Raw genomic sequence first — 12,538 nt, 5'->3', positions numbered from 1 at the left:
GGATGGGATCCAGCAGAGGAAGGATTTGGGATGGGATCCAGCAAAGATTTGGGATGGGATCCAGCAGAGGAAGGATTTGGGATGGGATCCAGCATGGGAAGGATTTGGGATGGGATCCAGCAGAGGAAGGATTTGGGATGGGATCCAGCAGAGGAGGGATTTGGGATGGGATCCAGCAGAGGAGGGATTTGGGATGGGATCCAGCAGAGGAGGGATTTGGGATGGGATCCAGCAGAGGAAGGATTTGGGATGGGATCCAGCATGGGAAGGATTTGGGATGGGATCCAGCAGAGGAAGGATTTGGGATGGGATCCAGCAAAGATTTGGGATGGGATCCAGCAGAGGAAGGATTTGGGATGGGATCCAGCAAAGATTTGGGATGGGATCCAGCAGAGGAGGGATTTGGGAAGGGATCCAGCAGAGGAGGGATTTGGGATGGGATCCAGCAGAGGAAGGGCTTGGGATGGGATCCAGCATGGGAAGGATTTGGGATGGGATCCAGCAAAGATTTGGGATGGGATCCAGCAGAGGAGGGATTTGGGATGGGATCCAGCATGGGAAGGATTTGGGATGGGATCCAGCATGGGAAGGATTTGGGATGGGATCCAGCATGGGAAGGGTTTGGGATGGGATCCAGCATGGGAAGGATTTGGGATGGGATCCAGCATGGGAAGGGTTTGGGATGGGATCCAGCAGAGGAAGGGTTTGGGATGGGATCCAGCAGAGGAGGGATTTGGGATGGGATCCAGCAGTGAGAAGGATTTGGGATGGGATCCAGCAAAGATTTGGGATGGGATCCAGCAGAGGAAGGGTTTGGGATGGGATCCAGCAGAGGAAGGGTTTGGGATGGGATCCAGCAGAGGAGGGATTTGGGATGGGATCCAGCAGAGGAGGGATTTGGGATGGGATCCAGCAGAGGAGGGATTTGGGATGGGATCCAGCAGAGGAGGGATTTGGGATGGGATCCAGCAGAGGAGGGATTTGGGAAGCTGAATCCTGCCTGGAATCCTCCCTCGGATCCTCCAAACCCCTCGGATCTCCCCGGACGTCCCTTCCCGAGCGCTCCCCAGCTCCGGCGCTCCCAGCCCCACCGGAATGTCGGTGGGGATTCCCGTGCTCCCGTTCCCATCCCGTTTCCTCGGGAAATCTGCCGGTGCTTCGGCCCCTCCGGACGCCCCGGACCTGCTGGGCAGAGCCCGGGAATTTGGGAAGGATTCCTTTGGGAAGGATTCCTTTGGGAAGGATTCCTTTGGGAAGGGTGAAGTTGGGAAGAGTTAATTTGGGAAGGGTCCATTTGGGAAGAAGCAATTTGGGAACGGTGAAGTTTGGAAGGATTAATTTCAGAAATATTAATTTTGGAAGGATTAATTTCAGAAGGATTAATTTGGGAAGGATTAATTTCAGAAGGATTAATTTGGGAAGGATTAATTTCAGAAGGATTAATTTGGGAAGGATTAATTTCAGAAGGGTCCATTTGGGAAGAGTCAATTTGGATAGAATTCCTTTGGGAAGGATCCGTTTGGCAAGGGTTCATTTGGGAAGGGTTAATTTGGGAAGGATCCATTTGGGAAGGATCCATTTGGGAAGAGGCAATTTTGGAAGGATCAATTTGGGAAAGCTGGATTTGGGAATGATCCATTTGGGAATGATCCATTTGGGAAGGATTCCTTTGGGAAGTATTCCTTTGGGAAGGGTGAATTTGGGAAGGATCCGTTTGGGAAGGGTGAATTTGGGAAGGATCAATTTGGGAAAGGTTCCTTTGGGAAGGATCAATTTGGGAAAGGTTCCTTTGGGAAGGATCCGTTTGTCCAGGTGCCAGGTGTGGGTGGGAGGATCCCGGCCTTCCCCAGCACTCCTTATCAGCTGATCGGAGCTGATCGGAGCTGATCAGAGCTGATCAGAGCTGATAAGAGCTGATAAGAGCTGATCGGAGCTGATCAGAACTGATCAGAGCTGATCAGAGCCGATCAGAGCTGATAAGAGCTGATCGGAGCTGATCAAAGCTGATCGGTGCTGATCAAAGCCAATCAGAGCTGATCAGAGCCGATCAGAGCTGATCAAAGCTGATCAGAGCCGATCAGAACTGATCAGAGCTGATCAAAGCTGATCAGAGCCGATCAGAGCCGATCAGAACTGATCAAAGCTGATCAAAGCTGATCAGAACTGATCAAAGCCGATCAGAACTGATCAGAGCCGATCAGAACTGATCAAAGCTGATCAGAGCCGATCAGAGCTGATCAGAGCCGATCAGAGCTGATCAAAGCTGATCAAAGCTGATCAGAGCCGATCAGAACTGATCAAAGCTGATCGGAGCCGATTGGAGCTGATCAAAGCTGATCAAAGCTGATCGGAGCTGATCAGAGCCGATCAGAGCTGATCAAAGCTGATCAAAGCTGATCAAAGCTGATCAGAGCCGATCAGAGCCGATCAGAGCTGATCAAAGCTGATCGGAGCTGATCAGAGCCGATCAGAGCTGATCAAAGCTGATCGGAGCTGATCAGAGCCGATCAGAACTGATCAAAGCTGATCAAAGCTGATCAAAGCTGATCAGAGCCTATCAGAACTGATCAGAGCTGATCAAAGCTGATCAAAGCTGATCAAAGCTGATCAAAGCCGATCAGAACTGATCAAAGCTGATCAAAGCTGATCAAAGCTGATCAGAGCCGATCAGAACTGATCAGAGCCGATCAGAGCTGATCAAAGCTGATCAGAACTGATCAAAGCTGATCAGAGCCGATCAGAACTGATCAAAGCTGATCAGAGCCGATCAGAACTGATCAGAACTGATCAAAGCTGATCAGAGCCGATCAGAACTGATCAAAGCTGATCAAAGCTGATCAAAGCTGATCAAAGCTGATCAGAACTGATCAAAGCTGATCAAAGCCGATCAAAGCTGATCAGAGCCGATCAGAACTGATCAGAACTGATCAAAGCTGATCAGAGCCGATCAGAACTGATCAAAGCTGATCAGAACTGATCAAAGCTGATCAAAGCCGATCAAAGCTGATCAGAGCCGATCAGAACTGATCAGAACTGATCAAAGCTGATCAGAGCCGATCAGAACTGATCAAAGCTGATCAGAACTGATCAGAACTGATCAAAGCTGATCGGAGCCGATCAGAACTGATCAAAGCTGATCAGAGCCGATCAGAGCTGATCAAAGCTGATCAGAGCCGATCAGAACTGATCAAAGCTGATCAGAGCTGATCAAAGCCGATCAGAACTGATCAGAGCTGATCAGAGCCGATCAAAGCCGATCAGAACTGATCAAAGCTGATCAGAGCCGATTGGAGCTGATCAAAGCTGATCAGAGCTGATCAGAGCCGATCAGAACTGATCAGAGCCGATCAGAACTGATCAAAGCTGATCAGAGCCGATCAGAACTGATCAAAGCCGATCAGAACTGATCAGAGCCGATCAGAACCGATCAAAGCTGATCAAAGCCGATCAGAACTGATCAGAGCCGATCAGAGCCGATCAGAACCGATCAAAGCTGATCAAAGCCGATCAGAACTGATCAGAGCCGATCAGAGCCGATCAGAACCGATCAAAGCTGATCAGAGCCGATCAGAACTGATCAAAGCTGATCAAAGCTGATCTGAGCCTATCAGAACTGATCAAAGCCGATCAGAACCGATCAAAGCTGCTCAAAGCTGTCCCTGCCTCAGCTGTGCCTGGATCCGGCCGATCCCTTCCCGCTTCCCGGGGAATTCCCTTCCGTGGCGAGCGAAGATCCCGCGGGAGCTCCAGGCGGGCGACCTCGGGAATTCCGGGGTCTTCTCCTTGGCCAGCGCGGAGCTGGGCCCGGCTGCCGGGGGAGCAGCTGTCCCCAATCCCAACCTGGAGCGACGCTTTTCCCGGGAATTCCAGCGGGAATCGCATCCCGGCTTTCCGCTCCGAGCGGGGATTTCTCCTGGAGCTCGGAGCAAATCCCTGCGTCCCTCCTCCCGAGGATCCTCTGGGCCCGCAACGCCCCGGGACACCCAGACATCCCCAATCCCAACAAAGGGATGAGCGTCCAATGGACACGGAGCGGCTTCTTCCCGTGCCTCAGTTTCCCCGCATGGGAAATGGGGACAATGCCCGTATCCTGCTGGGGGGACAATTTGCCGGGCTCTAACAATCCATCGAATCCAAGATTCCAGCGGATTGTGGTGGGAAGAGACCACCTCCCTCTGGAGCTGAGGCAGGAGGCCATTGTCCCTCTGGTGGCTTCTCCAGGACGTTTCCCACCCACCGGGACATTCCCAAGCCTCTGGCTGTCCCGTGGATCCCACCTGGAACATCTCCATGGATGGGGCTGGTGGGATCTCATTTTCTCCTCTTGGTGAGCACCTCCCGGGGGGTGAAGGACCAAGTTTCTTTCCCGAATTTCCTCCCCAAATTTCTCTCCACCTTCCCAAACCTTCTGGATGTGGGGATGAGGTGGAATTCCGGCGGGGCTGGGAGGAGGAGGAAGGGTTTAGAAGAAGGGATGGATCCTCCAAGGTGGAGGGTGGGAGCGTGGAGCGAGGTGGGCACGGATGGACTGAGGATGAGGAGCGGAACCTGCTGGAAAACGGAGCCGTGGGCAAATGGGAGGGGACGGGTGGGAATTCGTGGTGGGACCATGGGTGGGTTTGGAGCAGCCGCAGAGGAACCTGCAGGTCCTGGCATCCAAACACACCTGAGGATGTGGGGTGGCCCTGGCCGGACCCACCTGGGGACAGCGGGGCTGGGTGAGTGACAGTGGCCAGGAGACACCAGGGACACCAGGGCCATGGGGGTGACAATGACCAGGACCCATCTGGGGACACCAGGGCTGTGTGGGTGGGTCTGGCCAGGAACCATCAGGGGACACTGGGACTATGTGGGTGACAATGGCCAGGACACATCTGGGGACACTGGTGCCATGTGGGTGACAATGGCCAGGAACCATCTGGGGACACCAGGACTGTGTGGGTGACAATGACCAGGACCCATCTGGGGACACCAGGGCTGAGTGGGTGGCCCTGGCTGGACTCATCTGGAGATACTGAGGCCGTGTGGGTGGCCCTGACCAGGAACCATCAGGGGACACTGGGACTATGTGGGTGACAATGGCCAGGACACATCTGGGGACACTGGTGCCATGTGGGTGACAATGGCCAGGAACCATCTGGGGACACCAGGGCCATGTGGGTGGCCCTGGCCATGACACATCTAGGGACACTGGTGCCATGTGGGTGACAATGACCAGGAACCATCTGGGGACACCTGATGGGTGGCCCTGGCTGGGGCCCATTAGGGGACACTGGGGCTCTGTGGGTGACAATGACCAGGACACATCTGGGGACACCAGGGCCATGTTGGTGGCTCTGGCCAGGAACCATCAGGGGACACCAGGAGTGTGGGTGACAATGGCCAGGATCCATCAGGGGACACCAGGACTGTGTGGGTGGCCCTGGCTGGACTCATCTGGAGATACTGGGGCCGTGTGGGTGGCCCTGACCAGGAACCATCAGGGGAGACTGGGCCCATGTGGGTGACAATGGCCAGGACACATCTGGGGACACTGGTGCCACGTGGGTGACAATGGCCAGGACCCATCTGGGGACACCAGGACTGTGTGGGTGGCCCTGGCTGGACTCATCTGGAGATACTGGGGCCGTGTGGGTGGCCCTGACCAGGAACCATCAGGGGACACTGGGGCTGAGTGGGTGACAATGGCTGGGACCCATCTGGGGACACCTGATGGGTGGCCCTGGCTGGGGCCCATTAGGGGACACTGGGGCCATGTGGGTGACAATGACCAGGACCCATCTGGGGACATCTGATGGGTGGCCCTGGCTGGGGCCCATCAGAGGACACCGGTGCCATGTGGGTGACAATTGCTGGGACCCATCAGGAGACTCTGGGACCATGTCGTGGCCCTGGCCATGACACATCTGGGGACAGTGGGCCCATGTGGGTGACAATGACCAGGACCTATCTGGGGACACCAGGGCCGTGTGGGTGGCCCTGACCAGGAACCATCAGGGGAGACTGGGCCCATGTGGGTGACAATGACCAGGGCCCATCAGGGGACACTGGTGCCATGTGGGTGACAATGGCTGGGACCCATCTGGGGACACCAGGGCCATGTGGGTGGCCCTGGCCATGACACATCTAGGAACACTGGGGCCATGTGGGTGACAATGACCAGGACCTATCTGGGGGACACCAGAGGCACATGGGTGGCTCTGGCCAGGAACCATCAGGGGACACTGGGCCCATGTGGGTGGCTTTGGCCAGGAACCATCAGGGGACACCTGATGGGTGGCCCCGGCCAGGAACCATCAGGGGACACTTGATGGGTGGCCCTGGCTGGGGCCCATCAGGGGACACTGGGGCTCTGTGGGTGACAATGACCAGGACACATCTGGGGACATCAGGGCCGTGTGGGTGGCCCTGGCCATGACACATCTAGGAACACTGGGGCCATGTGGGTGACAATGACCAGGACCCTTCTGGGGGACACCAGGACTGTGTGGGTGACAATGACCAGGACCCTTCTGGGGGACACCAGGACTGTGTGGGTGGCCCTGGCTGGACCCATCTGGAGATACTGGGGCCGTGTGGGTGGCCCTGACCAGGAACCATCAGGGGACACTGGGGCTGAGTGGGTGACAATGGCTGGGACCCATCTGGGGACATCTGATGTGTGGCTCCGGCTGGGGCCCATCAAGGGACACCAGGGCTGAGTGGGTGACAATGACCAGGACCCATCTGGGGACACCGGTGCCATGTGGGTGGCTTTGGCCAGGAACCATCAGGGGACACCTGATGGGTGGCCCTGGCTGGACTCATCTGGGGACACTGGGACTATGTGGGTGACAATGACCAGGACCCATCTGGGGACACCAGGGCCATGTTGGTGGCTCTGGCCAGGAACCATCAGGGGACACCAGGAGTGTGGGTGACAATGACCAGGACCCATCAGGGGACACCGGGGCCACGTGGGTGGGAAGTTGGTGCTGAAGGTGCTGGTGACAACCTCAGGGAAGACCCAGGAGGAGGAGCTGGGAAATCCATCCTGAGGTTGTCCCGGCACTTCTCCCTCCCCGGTGGATCGGTGGCCGTGGCAGGACCAGCTCGTGGTGGGATCTGGGAGGAACGTGGTGGGGACGAGGCCACGAGGTTTTGGAACCCCTACGGACCCGACGGAGCAGGAGATGGGACAACAAAGATTGGAAACTCCAGAGATGGTGGCTTTAATCGGGAACCTTCCCAGGTGACGCGTCCGCCGCGCCCTGCCGGGGACGGGGACGGGGACCTCTTCCCTGCGCGTGGAAATGTCCGGGAGGAACGCCAGGAGAACGGGGAGGAGAGCTGGTTGGAGAAGGGACGTGGACGCGAGGTCGCTCGACGGGTCAAAGCCAGACGGCGCTGGCGTCACCCGCGGCCAGCCGTCCCCTCCGGCGGTGGCCCGGTCACTTCCTCCGCCCGATCTGGGCCATGAGGTGGGCGTTGGCCGCCGCCTTGGCCCTCAAGTTCTTGGCCTTGGCGATGTTGAAGAGGATGTTCATGATGTTGGTGGGGACGTCGAGGGACAGCGTGACCTTGGCGCGCCGGTCGCTCTTGGGCCTCTTCTGGTGGGTCTCGCCCTTCCCCTGGGCCGCGCGGTTGTCCCCCGGGAACGTCCTTTTGCCCAGCTCTTCGTCCTCCTCGGAGGCCTCCTCCAGGGACTCGGAGCCGCGCTTCTCCAGGACGGCGTTCTCCTCGGGAAGGACCCGCCGCGCCTCCGCCAGCGCGGCCTCGAGGCAGCTGAAGATGGAGGCGCCGTTGGACAGGCTCAGGGCCCGGCCGGTCCCGGCGCCGCCGAGCAGGATGAGGAGCAGCAGCAGCCTGGCGTGGGACATGGCGGTGGCCTGGCCATGGAGACACCCGGAGGAGGGTGGAGAGGGACGTGAGCTTCCCGTGGGACCTGGGGAGGTCCCCATCCCTGAACTCCCCTTCCCGCGCTTGGAGCCACCTCCCGGCTCCCACCCAAAGGTTGGGACAGGTGGGAAGGAGCTGCCTTGGGATGCGACCTCCAGCCCTTGGCTTGGGGCGCTGGTGGGAGGTGGGATGTCCAAGGAGCTTCACTTCCATGAGGCTTCCATGGAGCTTCCATGGAGAGGAGGATTTGGCCGTTCCTGGAATTTGACCTTCATGGAGCTTCCATGGAGAGGAGAATTTGGCCCTTCCTGGAATTTGATCTTCCATGGATTTTCCATGGAGAGGAGAATTTGGCCCTTCCTGGAATTTGACCTTCCATGGAGCTTCCATGGAGAGGAGGATTTGGCCGTTCCTGGAATTTGATCTTCCATGGATTTTCCATGGAGAGGAGGATTTGGCCCTTCCTGGAATTTGACCTTCATGGATTTTCCATGGAGAGGAGGATTTGGCCGTTCCTGGAATTTGACCTTCATGGATTTTCCATGGAGAGGAGGATTTGGCCCTTCCTGGAATTTGACCTTCATGGATTTTCCATGGAGAGGAGAATTTGGCCCTTCCTGGAATTTGACCTTCATGGATTTTCCATGGAGAGGAGGATTTGGCCTTTCCTTCATGGAGTTTCCATGGAATTTCCACAGAGCTTCCATGGAGGAGAGGGTTTGGCTTTTGCTTCCATGGAGCTTCCATGGAGAGGAGAATTTGGCCTCTCCTTCATGGAACTTCCATGGATGGGAGGATTTGGTCTTTGCTTCCGTGGAACTTCCATGGAGCTTCCATGGAGAGGAGAATTTGACCTTTCTTCCATAGAACTTCCATGGAGCTTCCATAGAACTTCCATGGAACTTCCATGGAGAGGAGAATTTGGCATTTCTTCCATAGAACTTCCATGGAGTTTCCATGGAGAGGAGAATTTGACATTTCTTCCATGGAACTTCCATGGATGAGAACTTTAGAGAACTTCCATGGAGTTTCCATGGAGAGGAGAATTTCACTGTTTCTTCATGGAACCTCCATGGATGGGAGGGTTTGACGTTTCCTTCATGGAACTTCCACGGACCTTCCATGGAGGAGAAGATTTGGCTTTCCTTTGGTCTTTCCTTTTGGTCCTTGCTCTTCTGGGCCCATTTCTGGGGGTTTTTGGGGTCATTTTTGGGGGTTTTGGGCCCATTTTTGGGTAATTTTTGGCCCATTTTTGGTTTTTTTTTGGCTCATTCTTGGGGTCTTTTTTGTAGTCATTTTTGGGATCTTTTTGGCCCATCTTTGGGGTTTTTGGGCCCATTTTTGGGTCTTTTTTGGGCCCATTTTTGGGTCTTTTTTGGGCCCATTTTTGGGTAATTTTGGGCCCATTTTTGGGGTCTTTTTGGGCCCATTTTTGGGGTTTTTTGGCCAATTTTTGGGGTCTTTTTGGGCCCATTTTTGGGGTATTTTTGGCTGATTTTTAGAGTATTTTTGGCCCATTTTTGGGGGTTTTGGGCCCATTTTGGGTTTTTTTTGGCCCATTTTTGGGGTCTTTTTGGGCCCATTTTTGGGGTTTTTTTGGGCCCATTTTTGGGGTCTTTTTGGCTCATTTTTGGGGTCTTTTTGGGCCCATTTTTGGGTTTTTTTGGGCCCATTTTTGGGGTCTTTTTGGGCCAATTTTTGGGTTTTTTTTGCCCATTTTTGGGGTCTTTTTGGCCTATTTTTGGTGGTTTTTTTGGTGTCATTTTTGGGCTCATTTTTGGGGTCTTTTTGGCCGATTTTTAGGTATTTTGGGCCCATTTTTGAGGTTTTTTTGGGCCCATTTTTGGGGTCTTTCTGGGACCGTTTTTGGGCTCATTTTTGGGGTCTTTTTGGGTCCATTTTTGGGGTATTTTTGGCCCATTTTTTGGGTATTTTTGGCCCATTTTTGGTGTCTTTTTGGCCCATTTTTGGGGTCTTTTTTGTAGTCATTTTTGGGGTTTTTTGGGCCCATTTTTGGGGTTCTTTATGGGACCGTTTTTGGGGTCATTTTTGGGGTCCTTTTTGGGTTTTTTTGGTCCATTTTTGGCTCATTTTTGGGTCCATTTTTTGGGTTTTTTTGGCCCATTTTTGGTGATTTTTTGGGCTCTTTTTTGGCCCATTTTTGGTGATTTTTTGGGCTCTTTTTTGGCCCATTTTTGGTGATTTTTTGGGCTCTTTTTTGGCCCATTTTTGGTGATTTTTTGGGCTCTTTTTTGGCTCATTTTTGGGTTGTTTTGGGACATTTTTGGGCACTGTAAATCCCTGGACAATTCCCCGCTCCGTCAACATTCCCCATCTCCCTTTATTCCCACCTGATCCCCCCAAAAAGCCACCTGGAATCCTGCTGGAATTCCCAAAATCTGGAATTCCTGGGAATCCTGCTGGAATTCCCAAAATCTGGAATTCCCGGGAATCCTGCTGGAATTCCCAAACCCTGGAATTCCCAAACCCTGGAATTCCCGGGAATCCTGCTGCCATTCCCAAAATCTGGAATTCCCAGGAATCCTGCTGGAATTCCCAAAATCTGGAATTCCCGGGAATCCTGCTGGAATTCCCAGGAATCCTGCTGGAATTCCCAAAATCTGGAATTCCCGGGAATCCTGCTGGAATTCCCAAAATCTGGAATTCCCAGGAATCCTGGAATTCCCGGGAATCCTGCTGGAATTCCCAAACCCTGGAATTCCCGGGAATCCTGCTGGAATTCCCGGGAATCCTGCTGGAATTCCCAAACCCTGGAATTCCCGGGAATCCTGCTGGAATTCCCAAACCCTGGAATTCCCGGGAATCCTGCTGGAATTCCCAAACCCTGGAATTCCCGGGAATCCTGCTGGAATTCCCGGGAATCCTGCTGGAATTCCCAAACCCTGGAATTCCCGGGAATCCTGCTGGAATTCCCGGGAATCCTGCTGGAATTCCCAAACCCTGGAATTCCCGGGAATCCTGCTGGAATTCCCAAACCCTGGAATTCCCGGGAATCCTGCTGGAATTCCCCAACCCTGGAATTCCCGGGAATCCTGGAATTCCCAGGAATCCTGCTGGAATTCCCGATCTTTGGCTCCACCTCGTGGCCAGCGCCTCGCACGGCAATTCCAGGCTGGGAACATTCCCAGGGCTGGGCTGGAATTCCGGCCCGGATTTTGGGATTTGGTGGATTCATTCCCAGGGAATTCCATCCCGGATTTTGGGATTTGGTGGATTTCATTCCCAGGGAATTCCATCCCGGATTTTGGGATTTGGTGGATTTCATTCCCAGGGAATTCCATCCCGGATTTTGGGATTTGGTGGATTTCATTCCCAGGGAATTCCATCCCTAAATTCTGCTCTTTCCCATTCCTTGGAGAGGGAATTTTGGGAATGTCTTTTCCCCTTAACTTTGCCCTTTGCTGCTCCTCCGGGTGGGAATTTCGGGATTTTCCCAGCCCCGCGTGATTCCCAAATCCTGGAATATCGCCCCGAGCCTTCCAGAGCTGCCGGGCTGTTCCCGCCGGGAATTTCGGGGCTGGAGCTCCCTGCACGCACGGAGCCTTTTCCCGGGATTTTCCTGGGATTTTCCCGGGATTTTCCCGGGATTTTCCTGGGATTTTCCCGGGATTTTCCCGGGATTTTCCCGGATTTTCCCGGGATTTTCGCGGGATTTTCCTGGGATTTTCCCGGGATTTTCCTGGGATTTTCCTGGGATTTTCCTGGGATTTTCCCGGGATTTTCCCGGGATTTTCCTGGGATTTTCCCGGGATTTTCCTGGGATTTTCCCGGGTTTTTCCTGGGTTTTTCCTGGGATTTTCCTGGGATTTTCCCGGGATTTTCCCGGGATTTTCCCGGCATTTTCCTGGGATTTTCCCGGGATTTTCCCGGGATTTTCCCGGGATTTTCCGGGGATTTTCCTGGGATTTTCCCGGCATTTTCCTAGGATTTTCCTGGCATTTTCCCGGCATTTTCCCGGGATTTTCCCGGGATTTTCCCGGCATTTTCCCGGGATTTTCCCGGGATTTTCCCGGCATTTTCCCGGGATTTTCCCGTCTTTTCCCACTGCGGGAATCCCATGGAAACGCGGCTGGATCCACGCGGAGCCGCTGCTGCTCCTCGCCGGGATGGATATCCTGGCAAAAGGAACGGAAATCCAGGAAAACACCCAAAAAACCAGGAAAAGCGGATTTTTCCTGGGATTTGGGTTCCTTTTGCCGGGGCTGGGGCGAGCCGTCCGCTCCAGGAGTTTTGATGGAGCGGGAAAAAAAAAAAATCCTGGAATTGGCGTTTCCTCCTCGCTAAAAAATGGAAAAATAATTCCAAAGGAAAGGAGGAAAGGGCGAACGGGAATCTTGGGAATTCCTCCCGCCGGGAATTCAGCGGGAATTGCCGGGAATTCCTCCCGCGCCGCTCGGAAGAGGAGGGAAAAGATCCCGGAAAGAGCGGGAGGAGAGGAGCGGGATAAACCGGGATAGACCGGGATAAACCGGGATAAACTGGGAAAAACCGGGATAAGCCGGGAAAAACCGGGATAAATAAATCCGGGATAGAGCCGGGATAAACCGGGATAAACCGGGATAAACCGGGATAAACCAGGATAAACTGGGATAAACCGGGATAAATAAATCCGGGATAAATAAACCCGGGATAAACCGGG

At 54.3% G+C, this 12,538-nt stretch overlaps 1 protein-coding gene across 1 annotated transcript in view; it reads right to left on the bottom strand.

The window, feature by feature from the left end:
- Positions 1-7,187: 7,187 nt before the first annotated feature.
- Positions 7,188-12,538, bottom strand: part of UCN3 (urocortin 3) — a 7,603-nt gene continuing 2,252 nt past the window's right edge. The window contains exon 2 of the mRNA XM_077783712.2: positions 7,188-7,868. Within this exon, the coding sequence (XP_077639838.2) occupies positions 7,431-7,868 (438 nt within the window). The 3' untranslated portion in view covers positions 7,188-7,430. The remainder of the gene's footprint in view (positions 7,869-12,538) is intronic.

The sequence above is a fragment of the Lonchura striata genome, chromosome 1A (assembly GCF_050655825.1).
Source record: "Lonchura striata isolate lonStrDom1 chromosome 1A, ASM5065582v1, whole genome shotgun sequence".
Lineage (NCBI taxonomy): Eukaryota > Metazoa > Chordata > Aves > Passeriformes > Estrildidae > Lonchura > Lonchura striata.
The sequence above is the reverse complement of the archived record's forward strand: the minus strand, read 5'-3'. Positions and strand labels throughout refer to the sequence as shown.